The sequence below is a fragment of the Camelus bactrianus genome, chromosome 17 (assembly GCF_048773025.1).
Source record: "Camelus bactrianus isolate YW-2024 breed Bactrian camel chromosome 17, ASM4877302v1, whole genome shotgun sequence".
Lineage (NCBI taxonomy): Eukaryota > Metazoa > Chordata > Mammalia > Artiodactyla > Camelidae > Camelus > Camelus bactrianus.
Window position 1 is genome coordinate 31,609,920 of NC_133555.1, and position 23,504 is coordinate 31,633,423.

General features: G+C 56.2%; 2 protein-coding genes across 20 annotated transcripts in view; both read left to right on the forward strand.

Moving 5' to 3' along the window:
* The first annotated feature begins 1,232 nt into the window (after positions 1 to 1,232).
* On the forward strand, positions 1,233 to 3,205 carry MUSTN1 (musculoskeletal, embryonic nuclear protein 1). 2 transcript variants are annotated; one of them, XM_010969052.3, is made up of 3 exons: positions 1,233 to 1,555; positions 2,607 to 2,739; positions 2,927 to 3,205. In XM_010969052.3, exons 1-3 carry the CDS (start codon positions 1,547 to 1,549, stop codon positions 3,031 to 3,033), a joined length of 249 nt encoding a protein of 82 aa, XP_010967354.1. In that variant the 5' UTR covers positions 1,233 to 1,546; the 3' UTR covers positions 3,034 to 3,205. The 2 variants fall into 2 exon arrangements, with proteins under 2 accessions (XP_010967354.1, XP_010967353.1); XM_010969051.2 differs by lacking the exon at positions 1,233 to 1,555 and adding an exon at positions 2,253 to 2,294.
* Positions 3,081 to 23,504, forward strand: part of ITIH4 (inter-alpha-trypsin inhibitor heavy chain 4) — a 49,543-nt gene continuing 29,119 nt past the window's right edge. For 8 of the 18 annotated variants that reach the window (XM_074344729.1, XM_074344723.1, XM_074344724.1 and 5 more), the window contains exons 1-24: positions 4,898 to 5,688; positions 6,869 to 7,029; positions 9,070 to 9,174; positions 9,311 to 9,473; positions 9,604 to 9,714; positions 10,206 to 10,334; positions 11,026 to 11,142; positions 11,413 to 11,581; positions 11,682 to 11,807; positions 11,959 to 12,140; positions 12,238 to 12,423; positions 13,987 to 14,126; positions 14,351 to 14,508; positions 14,777 to 14,803; positions 15,085 to 15,138; positions 15,276 to 15,329; positions 15,559 to 15,696; positions 16,215 to 16,280; positions 16,477 to 16,503; positions 16,590 to 16,706; positions 17,792 to 17,966; positions 19,585 to 19,739; positions 19,876 to 19,972; positions 20,416 to 20,595. In XM_074344729.1, coding sequence (XP_074200830.1) covers positions 4,981 to 5,688; positions 6,869 to 7,029; positions 9,070 to 9,174; positions 9,311 to 9,473; positions 9,604 to 9,714; positions 10,206 to 10,334; positions 11,026 to 11,142; positions 11,413 to 11,581; positions 11,682 to 11,807; positions 11,959 to 12,140; positions 12,238 to 12,423; positions 13,987 to 14,126; positions 14,351 to 14,508; positions 14,777 to 14,803; positions 15,085 to 15,138; positions 15,276 to 15,329; positions 15,559 to 15,696; positions 16,215 to 16,280; positions 16,477 to 16,503; positions 16,590 to 16,706; positions 17,792 to 17,966; positions 19,585 to 19,739; positions 19,876 to 19,972; positions 20,416 to 20,485 — 3,435 coding nt within the window. In that variant the 5' untranslated portion in view covers positions 4,898 to 4,980 and the 3' untranslated portion in view covers positions 20,486 to 20,595. Of the gene's footprint in view, positions 3,247 to 4,854; positions 5,689 to 6,868; positions 7,030 to 9,069; positions 9,175 to 9,310; positions 9,474 to 9,603; positions 9,715 to 10,205; positions 10,335 to 11,025; positions 11,143 to 11,412; positions 11,582 to 11,681; positions 11,808 to 11,958; positions 12,141 to 12,237; positions 12,424 to 13,986; positions 14,127 to 14,350; positions 14,509 to 14,776; positions 14,804 to 15,084; positions 15,139 to 15,275; positions 15,330 to 15,558; positions 15,697 to 16,214; positions 16,281 to 16,476; positions 16,504 to 16,589; positions 16,707 to 17,791; positions 17,967 to 19,584; positions 19,740 to 19,875; positions 19,973 to 20,415; positions 20,638 to 23,504 lie in introns of those variants that run through there. The other 10 variants (XM_074344738.1, XM_074344737.1, XM_045506076.2 and 7 more) reach the window with 10 other exon arrangements.

Genomic DNA, 23,504 nt, shown 5'->3' on the forward strand with positions numbered 1-23,504 from the left:
ACTCTTGCCATTTCTACTTCCCAGCTAACTCAAGTGAAAGCTACTCTATCTCCCCCTGAGGAGCAGGAGGTGCTGGAGAGATGGAGTGTGGGGAGTAAACACCCCACATCCTTGTTCCTGAGGCCATGTTGCTGGAAGGCAGGAGCCTCGCTGGGCAGAGCGGCTGTGGAGCAGAGCTGGAGCACCCGGAGCCAGCAGCAGGGCCCTCACAGGCCGGGCCTGTCCTCAGTGCCTCTTGGCCCCTGTTTGGGGCCCTGGGTTTGTGCCCGCGGTTCTCCTAAGGCATTCCTCATGTCAGCACTTGTCTCAGATGGAGCCTGGCAGGCCTCGTGTTGGCCTCCTGGGGCCAGGACTGGGCAGGGGGGGATTGAGGTAGGATGAGGTCTGACAGCAATGAAGTGGCATTTCAGATAACCCAACGTCAGTGCCTGGTTGGGTTCTGTCTGCCTGGAGCCTTCAAGGATAAAAATACTCCCCATCACAAACTGACAAGGAGCTTGGGTTTGTCTGATCCAGCGGGGTTGGCCCTGACCTTCTACCCACGTCCACTCCCACACCCACCGCAGGCTGTGGATGCCGTGTGCCCTGAGGTCCTTCTCTTCAAGGATAGGGTGTTAGGAGCTAGCAGAGGAGTGCTGACTGACTTTAAGGGAGCCTGTCCCTCCACCCACAGCTCAGTGCCTGGAGTGGGCTTCACTTTCGCCCTCCCTTTCACCACCTAAATGTCCTCAGGCTAGGCGCCCTTCGGTGACCTTGTCCCAGTTGGCAGCTGTGTGCTGTTTCCTGCCTTCAGCTCACAGGTATCCTAACCACAATACATGGTTTCCTCCCAGCCCTTCCTGGGCACTTTGCCTCCTCCTTTGCCCCTTTGTTAAACATGCAGTGGGAGCCAGACAGAAGGTGAGGGCATCAGCAAAAATGCAGCCACAATCTCTCCACCTGTGGGCCAGGGGCAGTCCTTGAGTCCACTGAAGGCCCAGCAAGCTGACCATGAGCATACACTCCCCAGCAGCAGACACAGGAAGCCTCTGCCCTGCTGCTGTGCAGGGCTGGAAAGTCTCCTCTGGAGTCAAGGGAGGGGATAGAAGAAAAACAAGCTTGGAGCTGTCCACCCTGGCTCAGGGCCCTCCCTTTCCTCGGGGACACCCCCCCCCCCACTCTGGGATGGACTGTCACAGATGGATATCTCAGATTCCCACACACACATTAGAGGACCTCCGTTCATAAACACACATCGCTGCCAGTCCGAGCACCTCCCACCTGCAAGACAGCGGCTGTTCTGGCAGGTACGGGGTCCCCGTAGCTGTCTGCCTCCACCAGGGCCGCAGCCCCCTAAGCAGCAGTGCTCCGTGAGCCCCCATCATCTCCAAGAATAAACTCTGAAGCCAGCAGCTGCGTGGATCTGAATCATCGTGGAGCTTTTGGCAGAGGGGGGTGACTTCCCAGGACAGGCAAGCGGACTATATAAGCTCCAGAGGGCCGGGCACTGCGCAGATCGTGTCCTCAGCTGCTGCCTGCCAGGAAGCGGCTGTCCACAGCACCCACCATGTCCCAGGTAGGAGGGCCCAGCACAGGCCAGGCGGGCGCCAAGGGGGCGGGAGTGGAGGAGGGACACTGTCATCTCTGGCAGCTGTGACTTGAGCTGAGCTCCAGGCATAAACACAAGAGGCTCTGCCTTCCCTGGGAGGGGCAGGGCTCTGGGAGGACAACCAAGGCCCAGCTTACCCTAAGGAATCCCTGGTTAGCTTAAGTTCGGTAGTATTCCATGGATTGTTAGAAGAGGTAGGGAAAATGCATGGTACTTCGAGACCTTTGTGTGTGAGGGAGCTGCTCGTATGTGTGGAGTTGTATATGTTTGTAGCCATGTGTTTGTGTGTGTGTACGTGTGAGCCTGGGTCTGAAGGTGTACAATTGTACTGGCATCTCCCCAGCAGGCTGTATCTCTGTGCAGGCATGTAATGTGTTGTCCCAGAGCCCAGGCTCAGGGACCGGGGAGTTCTTGCACCTGCCCCCAGGGCTGAGGCCTGGAACCCATAGGCTCCTGGGAGTTGAGGGGTAGGGTAGGCACTGAGTCTGAATGTCCGCAGTCCTGGAGGGACAGACACACCAGCCTGCCAAAGGGAGGGTTGTCCTTGCTGCCTGCTCTATGGGTGGGTACTGATTTTGGACTGTGACTTCATGGGCACCTGATTCCTCTATCCCATTTTCACCCCAAAGCACACAAGGGAAACACTGGCATTCTGGAGGGAGGGGGCAGTCCCTAAGGAATGGACCTTGTGCCACCCATTGATAAGGTATTGGAATTCAGCCTCAAAGCCAGTCCCTTTCCCCTTTGCCCATTGTGCCCAGACCTAAGCTTGGCCAGGCAGACAGATGGTGTGAGGTTGCAGTGACCATGGCCCCAGAACTCCCAGTCTGTGGGAGAAGGGTAGAGACTCGGTGGTGGGTGTGAAGTACAGCAAGGAAGGCTTCTTGGAGGAGGAATGCTTTGAGTTGTCTTGAATTCAGTGAGCAGGGAAGAGGGGTCTCAGAGCCAAGGCACAGAGTGGGAAAGGACTCTCAGCCTCCAGGCCTCAGGTTGTAAAGTGAGCTCTGGGCTCTCCAAGGCTGGCATTCAGGAAGCCCCCATCAAGAAGAAACGCCCCCCTGTGAAGGAGGAAGACTTGAAGGGGGCCCGAGGGAACCTGGCCAAGAACCAGGAGATCAAGTCTAAGACCTACCAGGTCATGCGGGAGTGTGGTGAGTGTTCTTGGGACGATGGGGGCGGGGGCAGCACAATAGGAGGGAGTTGGGTGGGGATTCCCTTGGGTCCTTTACTAAGAGCCGAGCTCCTGGGCTCAGTGGGGTATTCCCACAAAAGGGGTCTTTCCTCCATAGGAAGCCAGGCCGCACCCTTGACCCCACCTCCTCCCCATCCTCCCCACAGAGCAAGCTGGTTCTGTCGCCCCGTCGGTGTTCAGCCGCACCCGGACTGGCACCGAGACCGTCTTTGAGAAGCCCAAAGCCGGACCGGCCAAGAGCGTCTTTGGCTGAGAATTGCCTGCCACCCCCATCACCACCACTGACACCCAGACACAGGACCCTTTCCCAAGAATTCTTTTTTATGCCAGAATGTACCTTCTCACCTGCTGCATCTGGGGCTGCCACCCCTCCCCCACAGCACCTGGGAAACACCAATAAAGCAGATGCCCGAGTGGCTCCAGCATGCGGAGGGTGTTGGTTGGTCACTGGCCGAGGCCACTAAATGTAGGGGAGGGGTGGGCAGGGTGGGTGTGGGGCATGTTCTCTACCCTTCGTGGCTGTTGGGGGGGTCCCAGAGGATAACGCAGGTGCTGTTATGGCCACTGTCACAATACTAGAAAGAGATTTGAATGGGGAGACCTGGCACTGACTTTCTGTGTGACTTCAGACCATCTCTCCTCCTTTTCTGAGCCCCAGTTTCCCCTTGTATGTGACAGGGGAGCCTGTTGGGTAAAACAGGCCATAGTCACATTGCTCAGTGAGGCTCATCCCTCCCCACCTCCACAGAAGCCATGGGCATGCGTCCAGGGACCCCAAGGCTCTGTGGGACTCAGGGTCCTCAAAATTCCCTCGTTGTTTATATTGCCTCCCTGCCAGCTTGCATCCCCTCAAAGACAAAGCCAGGTTGAGGCTCCTCTCTGGCCCGTGGCAGTCCGCTTCCTGAGCTTCTGTCCCCTGTCCCAAACTCAGGGCGAGCCTTCCCCTTGCCATTCCCACAGCTCTGACTGAGCCACATGAACACCAGGTTCTCAGCTCACCTTCGATCCCTTCCACTTCAGGCCTCAATGTCCCTGTATGCATGGAGCCATCAGACTAAGGGGGCCACAGAAGCCTGTCCAGCTGTGACAGCAAGAGCAAGGACAGTCTGGGGCTGGACTGGCAGGGTCTGGGATTGCAGGGCCTGGCTCAGGGCTGAAGCTTACAGGCGAGCTCCACCACTCCACTGGGCAGGTGGAGTGGGCTGCACAGAGCCCTTCCCACAGTCCCGGCCTCCTTATATAGCTGTTTCCAGGCTGGGCCTGTGCTCTGTGCCCCAAGGGAGCAGGCCTGTGGGGACAAGGCCTGGGCCTGCTCGCTGGACTCCTTAGGAAGCTCCTCCCCAAGAGTGCTGAAGGGGTGTGTCCTCCCGTGTAATCCTAGTCACCCAGAGCCAACGGGAGAGCAGTGCAGATGCATGCAAAGATGCAGCTTCTGGCTGTAGTCATGCTCAGGAAGGGGAGTGTTTACATGCAGCCACAGACACAGCTCTGGAGTCTATGATTCCCTTCCCTTGGGGCAGATGCTGCTAGTGTTGACCCAGGTGGTTGCCAGCCAGTCGCTGCCGCAGGGCCCCAAGTTGGCCCTGAGGATGGCACCTGCCCCCAGCTCCCAGCCCCTGGCCACCCCCTGGCTAGTGTCACTGAGTCCTCCTTCCCTGACCCAGGATTTGGCACCTGGCCACTTTTCTGAAGCATCTTTACCCCATCTGTGGCCCCAGACTCAGGAGACAAGCTTTCCCAGAGCCCCAGGGACACAAGCACCGGCTGCGTCCAGATCCCCTAATACTTATTCACTTTATTGCTATTTGTTATGAAAGCAGGCTTTCAATTTTATTAAAGGAAAATTGGAAAAAGTCATCAGTAATCCCACCCCAGGCCCTCCAGCCACCCGTGGGTCTGCTTCCAACACTGCCACTGCCTTAGTGTGCTGACGGATCAGCATTCTGCCCTTTGTCATTCAAGCAGTGATTCACAGGCTCCCTTGGCACAACTGACCTCCACGCAGGCCACCTGGGTATACACGCCAACACCCCGAAGCTCTGTTCTTTCTCTGTTCCAAGCTTCCCTCTTAGGAAATTACCTGGAGCGAGATCTGGGCCGCAACATGTGGGCGTCTTTATGGCTCTCAGTTTGTGTTGCCAAGTGCAGGTCTTGTTTTGGAGGCCTTGCTGGAATTGCACTAAGAGTCCTAGCTAGAATAATGGGGCCTGAACAGCAGCCGGGGGCCCCTGCAGAGAGAAAGGGGGCTCTTTGGCCCCACCTCTCTCTCCTCAGAAATAAGGTGTATCCATCCTGCCTTGACCCCAGCAGCTCCTGCCCCACTCAGACACCCCCAAGGGCTGTTTGGTGTCTTTGCAGCGGCCCCACTGATGTGGTCACACTGACATGGCCTCCAGGCTTCTGCCTCCCAGAAGCCGCCCTCTGGCCCTCATCTTCCTGGCCACCTCTCTGCTTCTCCCAGGCTGGGCTTATGGAAAATGGGCTGGTTCACCACTGTGTCCCCAGACCCTGGGGAACGTGGTGGCGGCATCTGACTGGTGTGAGGGGTGGTGGTGGCCTAGTGGACCTTCCAGAAGGGGTACCAGTATCCACCTCCCACCTGACCTGCCTCTCCTCAGGACACATTCCCGTCCCCAGCCAAGGTCCACAGGACATTGACAGTTTGCCTCCTTATCTGAGGCCACTGCGAGTTTTGGCTTACAGATTCCAGTTTCCTAGAACCTACCCCCGCAGGGGCGGGGCAGCCAGCAAGTTACTAATTCATTCCCCACTTCCTCTCAAGTTCAGAAGCCACCTGCCAGGCACTGGAGCCAAAATGAAGACTCCAGCCCCTGTCCACGCCTGGGACATCGTGCTGGTCCTGCTCTCGCTACTACTGGCCATCCTCCAGACTACCACAGCCCAAAAGGTAGCAGTGTCTGGGGCACCTGTGTGTGCGCGCGCCTGAGCATGAGTGGGGCAAGCTGGGGAGCGAGTGAAGGGGAGGAGAGCCTCGGTGTGCACAAGTGTGTAAGTGCAGGTGAGCGCGGGTCAGTGTGCCTACAGAGAAGTGTGCTGCCCATCCAACAGGCACTACCCTCAGGGCTTTGTGGAGTGTCCCCATTTACTGGAAGGGTGATCTTGTTATTTCCAGTTCACAGGGGAGGAGATACAGCCTAGCAGGTTGTCCTAAAGGGCGGCAGGAGGTGGGGTGTGTGGCCTCAGGAGCCCAGCTTACCTCTCCCTGGCTTCTTGAGTTCCCAGAAGTTACTGATGCTTTATATGCCTCTGTTTCCGTATCTGTAGAACAGGGTGATAATAGAACCATTCAGAAGTTTGTGGTGAAGATGAAACCTCTAGTGCTATAAAGTGCTGAGTACAGGGCCCAGCACAGAACAGACACACGTGTACACAAGCCACTCGGCCCAACACGCAGTCTCCGTGCTAAGCACAAGTGTGCCATATGCAGGCAGGCAGCAGAAGTGTGGGCTCTGCCTGTGCGCAGCCCTTCGTTGGGGACCGCAGACCTCAGGCGAAGTACACATGCCTGGGGTGGGCAGTGCCTCGTGGGGATGGACAGGGCAACAGAGGAGGCCCCACGGCTGCAGGGGTAAAGGGGCAAAGCGGAAGATGCCCAGCCTTAGAGATGGACCCTCCCTGCCTCCAATTCTCCCAGCTCCTGCAGGCCCCTGGGGGAAGGCTGGCAGGAGCTGTTTTTCCCAGGCAAAGGGCTTGTTTACTGCCCTTTCACTGGGCAGAGCTGAGATGGCATGGAAGCTTCCTGATTCGACAGGACCCTCTGCCGCTCACCCCTACCCCAAGGATAAGTGAGTCCCCCACAGACACACCAGTGCACAGGCACCACCCCCCACCCCTTGCCTGCTTGTTCTCCGAGGGGCACTATGGCCCTGTAGGGTGGGGCATGAAGCACACAGCTGCCTCTGATTTAAGTGGAGGATTCACATATGAAATGGTTCATGGGATTTTGCCTGAGGCCTGGTCAGTGGCTTGATCGGAGTTGGGAGCCAGGCTTGGTCTGGGACCAAGGTCAAGGCCCACTCTTGAAGAGCACTGGAACAACCCCACTCCTTCTTCCTTCACTGTTCCAGAATGGCATCAACATCTACAGCCTCACTGTGGACTCCAAGGTCTCATCCCGATTTGCCCACACAGTTGTCACCAGCCGGGTGGTCAACAGGGCCAATACTGTGCAGGAGGCCACCTTCCAGATGGAGCTGCCCAAGAAAGCCTTCATCACCAACTTCTCCATGTAGGTGTCCTGCCTTCCCCCGCGTCCCTCCTCCCCAACCCAGCACTGTGACACCGTGGCCCCTGTGCCCCAATCAGGAAGAGGGCCTCTTCTTGGAATATAGGCCTGAGGTATGTGTGCTCCACCTGTAGGCAATACAGGGAACAGAGGTTTTACCCAGGAACTTCTCAGAGATGTTGCCCTCCCTCTGTCCCTTCCTCCCTGCCTCCCTCCCTCCCTCCACTGGTCACTCCCACCATCCATCTCTCCCTCCATTCATCCATCCACCATCCCTAAGTGCTGCCCAGGTGGCAGGTAGAGAACCGCAGCATGTTTGGGTCTTTGCCTTTGAGAAGTACAGACTTGGAGCATCCTGAGGCCAAACCCAGGCAGGAGAGAGTCACCAAAAGGCAGATTCCAGCTCAGAATACAGGAAACTTCCTAACCCCTGAGCTGCCCTACAATGAAGCAGTGCCTCGAGGAGGGGGACCACCTCCTTGTCACAGAAATTCTAAGCCAGCTGGTTCCCCCCACCCTCAAGTGGGATACTGCAGGGTTATTCTGCTCTGGGTCAGAGCCTGCATTAGGAGGCCCCTGGGGTTTCTGTGGACTCTGTGAGCCAGTGATGATCCTCACCTTGTCCTCTACTGTCCTCCCCGACCCTCCCATCTCAGTTTTGCAATGTTTGCTAAATGCAAGAGAACTGTCTGTCCGTCCCTGGCCCCACAGGAGAGGCAGTGGTTGAGGACAGGCCAGAGAGGCTGATCCCAGAAACTTAGGGAAGGCCACGAGTTGTGCAGAGAGCGAGCACCTCGGGCAGAGTTTCCAGTGTACCCTGGGACCTCTGAAAACCTGCGTCAGGGGCCGGGTCCCTGTGGTTGCCTCCTCCTTATCTCTCTGCCCACCCCTCTCCATCAGCCCAGCTTTTTTTCACCCCAGAGCCAGGCCTGTGCTGCCCAACTTGTAGCATGAGCTTCACAGGCTGCACCCCACCTCCCATGTGGGTGCCACAACCAGCAAGTTGCAAGGCTGTGGGCCTGTTGAATCTGCTGAGAGCCCAGCTGGGCCCAGCTCCTGCTGCTCCATGAGGCAGGGAAGCAGAGGGCAGGGTGCCCTGCTCCTTGACCTGGCCAGGAGCTCCAGTTGGGTATCTGGTGGGAGGAGCCCTACAGCCCAGCACCAGCCCCATCCCCATCCCCAGCCCACAGTTAAATTGTGACCAGGAAGGTCAGGAAGGTGGGGAGGAGGAACATTCGGTCCTGGCGTCCTGGCTGCCCCCTTCCCACCCACTCCTGGACACTCTCATCCTCTCACATCACCCCAGATGGAGCAGTTAGCCTGCTGCGTCCCTACTCACCCCATGAGGAGGTTCTAGGGTGGTCATTGCCTTCCAGAGGAGCAGCCCAGGCAGTTCTCTCTCAGTCCCACAAAAATGGCTGCTAGGATTGTGTCCGGGCCCCAAGGAGCCCCATTCACCCGTTGTCCAAAACCTCCTTCCCTAGAGGCCAACCTCCCTGCAGAGGGGCTTGCCGCGTGTTGGCAGGTAGAAAGGGCAGCCTCAGAGAAGAGGGGTCAGAGCCTTCTCAGCACCTTGTCTCCCCTGGCCTGGGAGCCAGCATCTCCCTCCTCCTCAGCCTGCGCCTCACAGCTGGGCACAGGGCTGCATGGAATGTGGCTCAGAAAGCCCTCCCTGGTGACTGACCGGTTCATCTGGGAACAGTCCGTGGGATGTGGGTCCAGACAGGGAGGGAGAAGAGAGGCTGGGTCCTGGCTCAGCCCTGCCTCCTCTGCAGCCTCCATCCCAGTTGTTTAGTAAAACGCATGTTTACCGACATGGTGTGTGGCTCAGGGTAGACGCAGGCCTGCGGCACCCCACCCACACTGGAGCCCCACACAGAGCCCTGTCCACAGTAGGTGCGTAATAAACAGGTGGGCTCAGGTAGAGATAGGAGTCACTCTGTCAAGAGGCACACAAAGTTCCGGATAGGCTCCTGGGAGAAGGCAGGATTGCACTGGGCCGTCCCTACTGGGCTCTCGACAACCCTGTCCCTCCTGCCCCAGGATCATCGATGGTGTGACCTACCCAGGGAACATCAAGGAGAAGTCTGTAGCCCAGAAGAAGTACAGCGCTGCCGTGTCCAGAGGAGAGAGCGCCGGCCTCGTCCAGTGAGCCCAAGGCGGTAGGGGGGACCCTGTTGGGGTAGGGCAGAGGCTGCCCCTGCCTTCAGCCCTTTAGCCTTGCTCCCACCTCCAGTGGCCATACCTCCCCTTGAGGGGAAGGCCTGATGCCTTCTTCCCCCAGGGCCACTGGAAGAAAGACAGAGAAGTTCCAGGTGTCGGTCAGTGTTGCTCCCGCTGCCAAGGTCACTTTCGAGCTGGTGTACGAGGAGCTGCTGTCACGGCGTCTGGGGGCATACGAGCTGCTGCTGCAAATTCATCCTCAGCAGCTGGTCAAGCATCTGCAGGTACCTGGTGCTGCCTCCTCTTAGAAGGCCTCCTAGATCACCCCACTCTGCTGAGGGCGGTCCCTCCTTCCCCCATGCCTCCTGTGAGGGCAAGGCCTAGCAGACCCAGTAACCCACTTCTTGCCTCTAGATGGACGTTCATATCTTCGAGCCTCAAGGCATCAGCTTTCTGGAGACAGAGAGCACCTTCATGACCAATGAACTGGCAAAGGCCCTCACCACCTTCCAGAACCAGACCAAGGTGGGCCTGCTATGGTCTGTGGTTGAGGGTTCCAAGGGGCCTGTCTTCAGGTTGGCCCTATGAGCCTGAATTTCTAGAGTGGGACTATTGGACAGAATCTCTGAGCTGGAAGGACTCGTGAGGTTCCTGTGTTCATGTTGTCATTTGGCAGACAGGGAGGGCAAGGTGCAGGGAAGGCTGGTGGGTACTGGTTTGAACCCTTAGATCAGGGGAGAAGACTGATGTGAGGGCCCCAGGACCAGGTAGGGAGGAGGAGCTGCCTAGATCACATCCTGAGCCCAGCCCTTCCTTGCACAGATCTAGGAGCAGGGGATTCACTCACAATCCCTGCCCTCCAGGGAGGCAGTCTATCTGACAGATCAGCCTGAGAGAAAATTCCCTGGAATTTGACCCAAGGCTGCTTCCTGGAGTTCTCTCTTCAGATGGGGATGAAGGGTGTTGTTAGCACTGCCTCATTGCTCCTCCCAACTTCAGCTTGGTCATTTTTCCAGGCTCACATCCAATTCAAGCCGACGCTCTCTCAGCAGCAAATATCTCCAGAGCAACAGGACACAGTCCTGAATGGCAACTTCATCATCCGCTATGATGTCAATCGGACCTCCTCTGGGGGTTCCATTCAGGTGCGTGGGCTCCAGGCAAGAGAAGGGCCACCAAAAAATCCATCCACCGTCAAGGGCCTGAGCCCTATTCTATTCTATTCTATTCTAGAATAGGCCCTAGCCCTATTCTAAAAGAAAAGACAAAATAACCACCCCTAGTTATCAGCATGCACCAGGGGCAACACAGACAGAAAATAGGCAGTTTAGTTGTGTCGTCCCTGAAACAATTCCCTTTCAGAAGCAAAAAATTTCATCTCTACTGAAGAGCTGTGCTACAGAGTTTCCCTTGTTGCTTTGGCTGCCAGGAGGCTCACAATTCAGTTTTATGCTCAATTGCAGTAGCTTCTTTAACACAAGTTTCTGGCATCTTTTGATGGACCTTGTTTTTGGAGTCTTCACTTTTTTGATGGATCTCAGGTTTATTATGTCTCAACCCTTTAGTATGAGCTACCTCAAATATGAAAACAAATAGGAGGTAAAGTAGGCGTAGAGTTCTGGTGGGCCATGCATGAGCAGGGAAGCCTTCTCTGTAAGGGAAGGGCTGGACTGAGCCCTAAAATATGGCAAGGATTTGGGCAGGTTAGCAGGGGAACAGGGGTGGAGGGGTTGGAGTGAAGAGAGCATAGAAACGCCAGGACTCGGGGTGAGAAGGCTGGTTGGGGTTAGGGCAGGGCTGAAGCTCTTATACCTGTGCATCTCACTTTGGTCACAGATCGAGAATGGCTACTTTGTGCACTACTTTGCCCCTGAGGGCCTGTCCACGCTATCTAAGAACGTGATCTTTGTCATTGACAAGAGTGGCTCCATGAGCGGCAGGAAAATACAGCAGGTGAGTCCCGTGGGCCAGAGCAGGGTCCTGAAAACATACCGACGTAAACATACAGACACTGTCAGCTCTGGTCCAGCAGGCGGACCTGCCCTCCTCCATCTTCCTGGGTAAGGGTTTCCCCCTCACTCTGAGATGGTCAGAGTTATGAGGCAGGACCTGCCTCTGAAGCATTCACCACGTCCCCACTCCAGATATGAGCCCCAGGGTGCAGCCCCAGGGTACCTGAGGCCCCACTGAGACACCCACCTTGTGTCCCCTTCCCCTGACCAGACTCAGGAAGCCCTACTTAAGATCCTGGATGACCTCCGCCCCTACGACCAGTTCAACCTCATCAGCTTCAGTGGGGAAGCAACCCAGTGGAAGCCACAGCTGGTGCCAGCCTCAGCTGAGAACGTGAAAGAGGCCAAGAGCTACGTTGCTGGCATCCAGGCCCAGGGAGGTGAGGCCCTCTGCAGCCCCATGTGGCCGGGGCTTCTGGGGCACCAAGCCTGGTCTGGGGCACCCGGCTGGGAGCCACCCTGAGAATGTGTTTCCCTCAGGGACCAATATAAACGATGCGATGCTGATGGCCGTGCAGCTGCTGGAAAGAGCCAACCGAGAGGAGCTGCTGCCTGCAAGGAGCGTCACCCTCATCGTCCTCCTCACTGATGGTGACCCCACTGTGGGTGAGGCACTGCCAGCACCTCCAGCCCGGCTTGCTGTGGGACCTGGGGCTAGGAAGGAGGTGGCTGAGGCCTCTCTGGTTCTGAGATTCCAGAAATATCCATTGACCAAAATCACTCTTTTCTCACCCCCTTCCCAAACCATGGAGTCCAGGGGAGACCAACCCCTCGAGGATCCAGAAGAATGTGCAGGAAGCCATCGATGGTCAGTACAGCCTCTTCTGCCTGGGCTTTGGCTTCGACGTCAGCTACGCCTTCCTGGAGAAGCTGGCACTGGACAATGGCGGCCTGGCCCGGCGCATCTATGAAGACTCCGACTCCGCCCTGCAGCTCCAGGTGCCCACGTTTCCCTGCTGGGCTACATGAGTGAGGGATGGCACAGACAGGCGAGCAGACCCCAGCTCGGCCCTAATGACATACCCCTACCCTGCAGGACTTCTACCAGGAGGTGGCCAACCCACTGCTGACGTCGGTAGCCTTCGAGTATCCAAGCAACGCTGTGGAGGCTGTCACGCAGGACCACTTCCGGTTGTTCTTCAAAGGCTCCGAGTTGGTGGTAGCTGGGAAGCTCCGGGACCAGAGCCCTGATATACTCTCCGCCAGAGTCAGGGGGCAGCTGGTAGGTGTGACCAGCGCTTCTGGAGGGGATGGGTAGCAGGGGCAGACAGTCAGAAGGACTAGGTTCAAACCCCAGCCTGCCAGGCCCCAGCCAGTTGACCTTGAGCAAGTTACAGAGTATCCTCTGCCACTTGCCAATGATGCGTCCCCACTGTGTTGGCTCCTAGTGGAGATTCAACAAGATGACATGATTTTCTGAGAGCACCTGTGCAGGGCCAGCATGCAGTAGGCGCTCAGTGGTCAATCAGTGCTGCTGCTGCTGCTGTTCTCGAGGGCACCAGGTGCTTGGCATCCCCTCCTGTCCTCACACCAGCCCTCTGAGGTTGTCGTCAGGCAGGAAGGGCTGCTCCCATTGACAGATGAGCAGACTGACATCCAGGCAGGGCAGGCGTCTTGCCCTGGACCCCACTGCAGCCGAGTCAAGAGCCCATCTCACCACTTCATGCCCTGTCCCTGCCCAGCGTTCCCTGCCTCTGTGCCACAGGAGGCCCTCTCGTTCTACAAAGAGAAACAGCACTTCTTTAGGCCCTGGGGATACTGCCTTCATGGGAGAGATGGTGTGGGTAAATGGTCACACAAACAAGGTGCTGCAGGCTGATATGTCCCTGCAGATAAACCCGAAGACTCAGGGGAACAGCACTGGGTACCCCTACCTGGCCTGGGGATCAGGGAGGGCTTCCTGGAGGAGGCTCAGCTGAGACTGAGGGATGAGTAGGAGGTGGCAGAGGCCAGATGGAGAGACATAGGAATGTTCCAGGCTTGCATGGCAGGCAGGCAGCACGTGTGGGGAGTGTGGCAGGTGGGCAAGGCAAGCAGGCATGGGGGAACCCAGGGTCTTGTCTCAGGGGAAGTAGTCAAGTGTCATGATGGGCAGGGCATGTCCTTTGACCAGTCTGCTACCTCCCGGAGGTGAGACCTGGGGCAAAGCACTTACCCTCCCTGTGCCTCAGTTTCCTGCTGTATACAGATGGAAATAAGCCACCTTACCCACCTTGTAAGGCTGCAGTGGGGATTAAGTTCTCGAGCAATGTGAACACTCCATACAGTGTAGCAGCTGAAGTTATCCTGGAGGCCAGTGGTTCCCAACATGTGGAACCCAAGGTGAATTGGGGTAGTTCACAGCAAACCTGTCTTTGTTTGAGTACTTACGTATCGATTTTACTGTGTTCTAAAAAATAATTCGAACCCCAGACCTAAGATTTCACAGGTATTGCTGCTAGGGACAAGGCCAAGAGTGTTAGTCTATTTAAAGTTTGTTTAAGAAAAACCATCAAACAAATAGCTATACTCCTGGAAGAGGGCAAAATTCTTGCCGCTCCTGGTTCTGTACCCGCTGTATTGCACTAGGATAGTTTGCTACCTTCTGTTTCCACCTCCTTATCATCCTTGGAGGCTCTCACACCCCTAAACACCCTCCCTACCCTCCATTCTACTCAAAGGAAACATGGTCCTTGCAGCCCACGCTGCCCCAGCCAGGTTTCTTTTGGAAGTGCAGGGCGGCGCCGGGCCAGGCGCAGATGTCAGGCCTTCACTGCTGCTGCCCTGGTCGGGCCCCTCTTTCCAGAACCTGGAGGACATCACGTTCGTAACAGAGTCCAGTGTGGCAGAGCAGGAGGAGGCGTTCCGGAGCCCCAAGTACATCTTCCACAGCTTCATGGAGAGACTCTGGGCGTACCTGACCATCCAGCAACTGCTTGAGCAAATGTGGGTGTGCACACCCTCAAGGGCCCCTCAGCACCTCCCCAAGCTCTTCCTCGGTGGGGCAGGCACAGCTGGCACGGGCATCTCCTAGAGATGGAGACGGGGTGGTGGTGTCATGTCTGAGCTCCAGACTCTCAGCAGGAGCTCCCAAGAAGGGTCTGGAAAGGAGAGAGAATCTGACTGGGCACCCAGGGACCTGCAGAGCCACTGGTGTCCTCCACCTGCAGGGTCTCGACGAAGTCAGATGCTGAGAAGCAGGCCCTTGAGGCCCGAGCTCTGAGCTTGTCACTCAACTATAGCTTTGTCACCCCCCTCACATCCATGGTGATCACCAAACCCGAAGGCCAAGAACAGTCTGAAGTTGCTGAGAAGCCTGTGGAAAATGGTGGGTGTGGCAGCGGAGTTCTGACCCAGCGTTCTCCCCCATCCCTCCCCTACACCCCACACAAGACCTCACCCCTGCCACCCACAGACTCTTAGGAGCCCCATTTCATTGATGAGGAAACGGAGTCCAGGTCTCCTAACTCCACCAGGTTCACTGTACCTATGTAGTGGTATGGGTTGGGAAGAAGCTTAAATAGAAGCACTTCACATATATCAAAACCACCCTGACAGTGTATCTCTCTCTCTCTCTCTCTTTTTGTTTTATCCAGAAAGCAGACACAGGAACGTCTACTCAGGTAAGGGCCTAATACCCTCTAAGACTCGCCTGGGTGACTGTTGGCTGACCCAGGGCCTATAGTACAGTGACCATAAGGTTGCTGGCCAGGGCCTCTCCAACCCAGCCCTGCTCAGGAGGGAGTGTCATCTACCTAAGTACGTGGGTACATTTAGTCACCTGTTTATTCAGACTGGCTGCCACTCAGGCCCTGTCCTGGGCACCAGGGACACAGTCCCCATCCCCCTGGGGGCCCCAGAAAGGTATGTCCAAGAAGCAAACCCAGGTCTCTCTGATTTCCAGGTCCTGCTCTCTTTGGAACTCATTCCATGAGAGACAGAATGTCCAGAATAACAGGTAGCAAAAGAGGAGAGGGTAGAGGAAGGGGATACTGAGCAAACCCTGACCCTGCCCCTGACTGTCAGGGGATGACTTCCCTGGCTCGCCTGACTGATGGTGGGGCTGGGGCTCAAATTCAGTTGTGTCCGATTTAGGAGACAGTGGTGCAGACCCTGTCCTTTCTAAAAGAAGAGGCTGGAGAGGACAAGGTAGTTTGAGGGGCACTGCCAGCGGGGGTGGGGGTGCCCATATCCCAGCAGAGAGGCATTCAAGAAGGGTCCATTGTTCCAGCTGTGAATTTCTCCCAGGGTGCTGGGTGTGGGAAGGGGAGCCATCTGCCCTCTCCACCTCCCTCTCCTGGGGTGGGTCCCAGAGCCCTGGCTGTGGGGACCCAAAACACTGCTTGAGAAAAGACTGCATGTGTTAACTTTTCCAAAGCCGGAGTTTTCGGGCAGGGACCCGGCTTCCCAATGAGATTCGGACAACTTGGACCTTCTGGACCTATTCATCCTCCTTATCTTCCTGATCCATCCCACCACACGACCTGGGGAGCAGTGCTACCAGACATTGCATTAGGTAAGCCTCTTTCTGATCCTCTGAGGGTCTAGTTTCCTCAAGATGCACCTGCCTGTGCAGTTCATGGCCTAAGCACCACCCACAGGGCTAGGCACAGACCAGGGAGAGCTGCTCTAAGGCATGATGTTAAGAACTGCATCCTTTTTTTTCACTGAATTGGCTTCATTCACTCTGCAGGCTGGCTCAGGATGGAACGTTCTAGAAAGGGAAGGTTTCCTCCTTTCCCAAAGCCAACAGTAGTCCCTTGAGCTGTTTCTCATCTCCAAATCTGGACTCGGACACAGCCGCAGAGCCATGCTAGATCCTGTCTCCTCAGCGTTTTCCCTAATAGCATGCTCTTCTGGTTGAAAACTCTCTTTGCAAAGGCTCTTCTAGATTGGGTGCATGTGAGGCAGGGATCGTGGGGTTGGAGCTCGGTGGGTGGCAGGTGGCAGTGAAGGCTGGCAGGCATGCCGATTGCTTTGAATCCTGACTACCTTCTCCCTTTCTGTTTCTGGCTGTTCCTGCACTAATTTCAGCTTCAGTGTCATCAGCTATCTCAGTTCCTGACCAAGCATCTCGTGACCTGGATATAAGAATCAAAGGTGCCCCCAGGCCAGAGCCCCTGCAGTAGTAGTAGTAGGGAGAGCCTGGGAGGGGAGAGCCCCGGGAGCTCTACAGCCCTGCCGGGTGGGTTTCTCAGTGGAGAAAGAATCAACCACACCCTCTGCTGCTCCACTCCTCAGCCCGCTACTGCTCCCCGGAAGGGGCTGCCTAAACCCAGACTTTTTCTTCTTTCAGAAACAACCACGACAGCCCCACCCCCAGGTAAGTGCCAGCCCCCTTCAGCCTCCTCCCTGTCCTTGCCCCCTAGCCTGCTCTACCTGCCCCTAAAACCACACCTGCTGTCCCAGCCCCCATCCAGGCTCCTTCCGTCATCCTGCCACTGCCTGGCCAGAGCGAGAACCAGCTCTGTGTGGACCTCAAGCACTCTCAGGGTCTTCTGAACCTGCTCTCAGACCCTGGCCAAGGTGAGAGGTGCACACCGTCATCCGCTCAGACCCAGACACCACGCACCCCAAGCTTCCCACCTCGGAGACAACAGTAGGACACCTGCCTGCGAAGACTCCCGGGCAGACCTGGTCCCAGGTGGTAGCCTGGCCACGCCCCTGAGCACCGGCACGTGCACTTATACATCTGCGCCACGGACCTTTCACTGGGCACCATGTATGCAGGCCTGGGTGGCCTGCGCCCCAGGGTGACCAGATGTAGGCTTGCCCTCAGACACGCTTTACTTCAGGGGTGGGGAGACAGACCTGGGTACAGAGCAGCACAGTGCCCTGTAGTCAGTGCCCAGAGCACCGTGGACATGAGCACAGAGGAGGAGATAAGAGCAGTCTGAGGGGCAGGGGAGACTGCCCAGGATCATATGGGGTTGACTGGGCCTTGGCAGGCAAGTGGGGGTCCACGAGGCAGAGGAACGGGTAGGCCGAAGCACTGAGCCCTGAAGTGGGCTGTAGAAGGCGTGGAGGAGGAACATGGGGGGAGGAGGTAGGTGTACTGGCCCCCCAACCCCCAGGAGGGTCTTCCTGGCTGATCTGAGCTCTCAGGTCAGATGTGGGGACGCACAACCCTCGGGATGCTCACACATACACACCTGCAGAGCCACTTAGAGTCCACGAACATCCATGGCCCCTCGGTCCCCCCAGACCCACACGGTCTCCCTCTTCACCATGCCAGGCCCACAGTCTATTTGCTCCCTGAGGCCACCAATTCTCCATCTCTCTCTTGGCCACAACACCCAGCTCAGGGCCAGGCACACTACAGGGGCTTTACGTACGTTTCCTGGCTTCACACAAGACCTGCCTCCTCAGAGGGCTCACCTGTAGGTGGCCATCTCCGAGGACTTGGGGGCCCCTCCAAAGCCACAGGAAACCAAGGGATGAGTGGAAAGACCATGGGAAGCAGGCCTGCAGTGTGAGGGGTGCCAGGGAAGGGGTCGGGGAGGTGAGTGGGTGAAGAGCAGCTCTGGGGGATGTAGCTGGGGGGACCTCCTGTTCAGGCCAGTGCCCAGCCAAGGCCACAGCTCCCACCTCTCTGCTCCTGGCCCTCTCAGGCGTTGAGGTGACTGGCCACTATGAGATGGGGAAGGCCAAGTTCATGTGGATTGACGTGACCTTCAAGAACCCCCAGCTGCAGGTTCGTGCGTCCCCTGAGCACGTGGTAGTAACTCGGAACCGGAGAAACTCTGCGTACAAGTGGAAGGAAACTCTGTACTCGGTCGTGTCCGGGTAAGCCGCAGGCTGGGGGCCGATGGTTACGTGATGCCACGGGCCTGGGGAAGGAGTGGCTGGGCATGAGTCCTCTGCAGTGGGCCACACCCACAGGAGGGGTAGAAATGCAGAGAACCCTGCACATACCTCTCCTGCCCTGGAGGGTGCCAAGGGATTGTCCTGAGGACCTGGTTACCCTCACCCAGCCCAGGTCACTGTCCCATGCAGGGGACTGTATGGTTTGAAGCTGCTCTGCTGCTAATCCTGCGTGACCCTAGGCAGGCCGCTTAGCCCCTCTGAGCCTCCGTTTCCTCACTCCTAACTAGGGATAATCATCCTAGCCCTGAGTTGGAGGGCTGAGGGGAAGATCCAGTGAGAGAATGTGATTGGGAGCATTTGCCCATAGGCAGTGTGATGCCCACTGGGCACATGGGAAGGCGCACTTTCTATGTGGTGAGGTAACCATGACAATAGTGAGAGGCTGGAGAGTGCTGTCCACCAAGGGAGGTTACGAATGTCATCCTTAACCAACTCTTGAAGCTCTTATGTGGAGAGACACGTCCCCCTGGCATCAATCCCAGGCGACTGGGAGTAGAGGTGGATGGTGACCTCTTCCAGTGGGGTTGCCCCACCGTGGAGCCTTCCAGAGGTAGCTCTCCAGCTCTGGGTGTCACAAAGGGCCTAGGAGAGAGGCCGAGGACCCTGGCTGTCTTTGATCAGTGCCCTCCAAGCCCCCGGCCTGTGCCAAGTATGGAGAGCCTTGTCCACTCCCTCTCCCCAAGCTCCTCTGCAGACTGGTTTCCACTTGATAATGTGAGTGCACCCCTGGGGAACCTGAGGCGCTCACCTGAAAAGCTCCCAATTTCATAAAAGATCTTCAAGTTTCCTATTATCTGATAAATACGCAAAGATCAATAGGATTTCTGTGCATTGGGGCATACACACTAGAGGATAGAATAAAGAATTCCTATCAACCGTGGTGATAGAAAGTCCACACACTTTCATGAGCTACAGAAGATAACACGTAAAGAAAAACAGACCACAGCTTTTATGTTGAACTGTGTCAACAACAAGACAGTGTAAGTTTAGGGCAATTCCATTCTTAAATAACCTCAGAGTAACAGCAGGGCCTTATTCAACGTGCTTAAAGGAGTCTAACGTTCCTAAGAAAACCAAAATGGTAAGAATTTCAAAGATGATTTTAAGTAAAAAGGGAGGGCATAGACTGAGAAGGACTTGCCCTTCCTGGCCTTAAAACACACGATTAAACACTGATCATCAGAAGAAAGTGGGGCTAGCCATACAACCAGAAGGGACAGAGGAAATGTATCTGAGAACCCTCAAGTTGTATAAAAACTAATTCATGAGAAATCAAATGTAAGAAACCAGACGAAAAGGGACTATTATTTTATTTTATAAATAATGCTGGGATAAGCAGGTATTGGTAAGTTAACTTTGGTTCCAGTTGACTGAGGAAACTGAAGCCCAGAAGATTTAAAGGACTGCCCACCAAAGGCCACACTAGGAAATCCTGAGGACAGGAGGGCAGCCCCCGCCCACTACCACCCCACTGCCCAGGTCCCCTGTGGGTGTCTCCATGCCTCCCTTCCTGCTCAGGACACGAGTTTCCCCACAGCCTCAAGATGACCATGGACAAGGCAGGGCTTCTGCTGCTCAGCAGCCCAGACAGAGTGACCATTGGCCTGCTGTCCTGGGATGGCCCTGGGGAGGGGCTCCGGCTCCTTCTACGGGATGTTGACCGCTTCTCCAGCCATGTCAGTGGAACCCTTGGTATGCAGCCCATGGCCTGGGCTCAGGGCATCCTCAGAAGCCACTTCTGCCTGTGAACAGGCAGTGCCCTCAACTCTGCATGTCCCCCAGCCTCCCTCTATTTTTATTCTTCACTGACCTGCCCTTTATGTCTCAGGCCAGTTTTACCAGGACGTGCTCTGGGGGCCCCCAGCAGCAGCAGATGACAGCAAGCGAACCCTGAGGGTTCAGGGGCGTGACCACTCTGCTACCAGGTGACTCGGCGCAATAGGCCACTGAGCCCAACCAGGGATGGGGGCTGGGAGCTGGGCTCTGGGACCCCGACTCCTCTGTCCCTGCCTGGGAACTAGACAGTCAGGTGACAGATTCATGGCTTAGACAAGTCTGACCTAGCTTTCAGTAACCCCACAAAGGGAGATCAGCTCAGACCCACAGAAAACACACAGCGCAGAGATCATCAGGGTGAGCTGGGGGCAATAGGAGTGCCCCCTGGGTTCTCAGAGCCCTGGACCTTGGAGACCACATACAACTGGGTCCCCTTGGGTGGCCAGCCTTTGTCAGCCTGTGCTGGCAGGAGCTCTGAGGGGAGGGGCCCCAAGACCATCCACCTTCCGTGTTCCTACATCCAGCTGTCTCCCTCTCTTCCCACCACACCTGAGACAAGCTGACCACCTATCTGTCTGTGTGTTTATCCTAGAGAGCTCAAGCTGGATTACCAAGAGGCACCCCCGGGAAAAGAGATTGTCTGCTGGTCTGTGGAGCTGTAGTCCTGATGGGAGGAGTAATGCCCATCCCTCATGCCACCCCCCTCTATGCAGATGGCTGCCACCCTGCAACTACAAGGCCACCTTTGGGGCCTGAAACATCATGGGGAGAGGTACTTGCACTCATTAAAATAAAGAGAGGTGGTATGAGCCCAGGGAGTGGGCGTCTCTGGTTCCATCTGGCCAAATTCCAGGGCCTCGGAATTGTACCTTGGACACAGAGTGTCGTGTAACATTAGAGTCTTCTGCCATCAGCCCTTCCAAGGCCTGTGGCCAGTAAGGCCCACAGAGAGCTTTTAGTCTAGTCCCTTCATTGTACAAGCAGGAAAACTGAGATCTAGAGATATTAAACTACCCAGTTAAAATGTTGCTCTAATCGGGGCCCAGGACGGGAGAACATTCTCTGGGAGCAGGGTTCACTCTGCTATGTGGTTACATGGTCTGTGAACACCAGTTTTGACTCAAAAAAAAGAGAGTGACCTGAGTAGAAGTTCATTATAGGCCAACTCCCCAACCTTCTCAGCAAACTTTGGGGCCCTTTGCAAGACACAGTCTGATTTTCACACCTGTGCTCAGAAACAGGCCTGTCTCACCACCACTTTGCAAAGAAGTTGGCTCTGGAAGACAAAGGAGACAGAGGGGAGGCCCCCATCCCAGGAGGGAAGCCAGGGTCTCTTTCCAGGAGCCTGGGCTGTTTGAGGGTCTCCTTTCCTGTCCACACCCCAGGGTTAGGCACCCCAAAGATTCCACCCAATTCCTGCAAAGGCAAAGCACGCTTTAAAACCATTTATAATTATTCCCCCTACTTCTTCAAATGACACAAGTCTTTGGCTTACAAATAAAAAGCACTAGGAGAATAAAACCAAAGACGATGAGGATGAAAATAAGAGAAAAGAGCCAAGCTGGGGGAGAGTTAAATCAGAGACACCAGGGTAGGGGAAGCTGCAACAGCAAAAAGCTTTGCTCTGAGCTTCCTGGCGGCCAGGGTAAAGCAGAAAACAAGCTCATTTGCTTGCTAAGAGGGAGCGAACCAGATCAGGGAAAATATCCTTTTCCCAGCTCTTGAGCTACTCTGTTTACTGAGTGAGTCTTTCCAAAAGGGCAGAGGAGAGGCTGGTGGGAGGGGTCTCCATCAGCAGGTTTGCCAAACACTCAGGAACACGCTGCACTGCTGCTTCTGCATCAAGCCTGGGTGGCAGGCCGGAGTCTGCGGCTGAGTCACTTTGTGAAAGTTACTCATAAGGCTCAGACAACAGCTCAGTGCGACTAGGGAGCAGCCTTGGGGGCTCCGTCCGACAAGCTTTGGGGCTAGCTCTGACATACTGAGGTGAGAGAGGACTCCCCCAACCCCTGGGCTTACCCCTCCAGGACACCACGACCTGGATTGGTCTGTGGAATTTGTGCCATGCAGAGGGGTCATGGGTGACTTCCTGGCCCAGCCAGCACCTGAAGGGCATGAGTTCTCTGTGAACAATTGGAAGTGGTCCTTGTCCTTCAGTGTTTTGTCCACTGCGTGCTTTCTAGTGCCTGCTTGGGCCAAGCCCTGGGCTGAGTGCTGTGAGTACATTCGGCACCATGATAGACACAATGCCTCTTGTGACAACTGTCACCCAGAGAATTACCAAGTGCCACAAGGAGGCCAGAGGGAGACATCTTGCCCAACCTGAGGAATAGCAGGGAAGGCTTCCTGGAAGTGGCATGGTTGGGGCTGGGTTGGGATTGTGTTTTGAAAACTAAAGAGAAATTAGCACAGTGGGAAAGGAAGGCAGGACACCAGGCCTGGAGCCAGGACACCAGGCCTGGAGCCGGGACACGGCACTGAGCTGAGGAAGGTGAAGGGCAGCGGCACCGTGGGCTGAGGTGGAAGGGAACGCTGGCGAGGTGGGGCCAGCTCCGGTTGTGTACACCTCGCCTTGGAGTTCTGCCTCTATCCTGAAAGCCCAGGGAGCCATCAGAGGTGGTATGCAGGGACTGGGGAGAGGACAGAATCTGCCTAGTTTGGGCCTGCATGGAAGGCCTCCCTGGCTGCGTGTTGGAGGAGGGGGCAGAATTTGGGCTGGGGATGCCCTCCTGCCTTTCTTCCCACCCACTGGGCTTGGCTGCTAGCTGGAGCAGCAGGACAAAGATGGGCACCTCAGGAGGACCAGAAACCATGATGCTGATGCCTCTTCAGAAGCTCGATCTGGCAGGATCCTTCTCCCCATTTCACAGATGTGAAAACTGAGCTCAGGATGGCTGGTTTTAAGCCATGCGTTTCCTCAGCCGACCTGGGATTGAACGGGTGGCAGAGTCTGCTACTTTAGGGTGTCCCATCCCAGGCCTGGGCCCTTATTGCCAGCCCAGCCCGGACCTCTGCCACATTCAGTCTGGAGCCTTATCTCTTGTGGCCCTCTCCCTAGAGCAATAACAGCTGCCAGTCCACCTGTAGACTCCTGCCCACCTGGTTCTCCTCTAGTAACAAATGTTTCCTCCTGGGCTACCCTCCCCAGTGTCCTTTCCCCCAGGCCAGTGTGCCCCCTGAGCAACCCTCTTCTGGCTCAGGAAGAGGCCCCTGAAGTGGGAGGTAGGAGAACTTCCTGGTGACACATGACCAGACCCCACCCCACCCCCACCGGTATTTGTGACCCTTCCCAATCTGACTGACCTCCTCCAGTCTCACTGTGTCCCTTGCTCTGCCATAAGCAAAGCCGCCCACTGCTTCCTTCAGCAGGGTTCCCTCTGCCCAGCATGCCTTTGGACCCTCAGGCAGAGAGAACAGCACAGGCAAAGGATCTGGGGAAGGAAGGATTATGTTTGCAGAACTGGAAGCAATTTGTGTGTCTGGAACCTAGACAGTGAGTGGAAGGAAGCACCTGATGTGGGGCAGAGAAAGGACTTCTGTCTCTGTCCCAAGAGCCCTGGGTGGGAGATGTCATTTGTAGAGTTTCAGGCAGAGAGTGATGATCAGTTCTGCTCTGCAAAAGGCTCTCTCTGGAAGCGGGAAGGCCACAGAGGAGTGGTTGCAGTTGTCTGGGTGGGAGAG

Coding starts and splice junctions, on each gene's coding strand:
- MUSTN1 (XM_010969051.2), top strand. CDS start 2,268: ATGGACCTTGTGCCACCCATTGATAAG. Junction 2,295..2,606: donor TTGTGCCACCCATTGATAAG/GTATTGGAATTC, acceptor GGGCTCTCCAAG/GCTGGCATTCAGGAAGCCCC. Junction 2,740..2,926: donor CCAGGTCATGCGGGAGTGTG/GTGAGTGTTCTT, acceptor TCCTCCCCACAG/AGCAAGCTGGTTCTGTCGCC.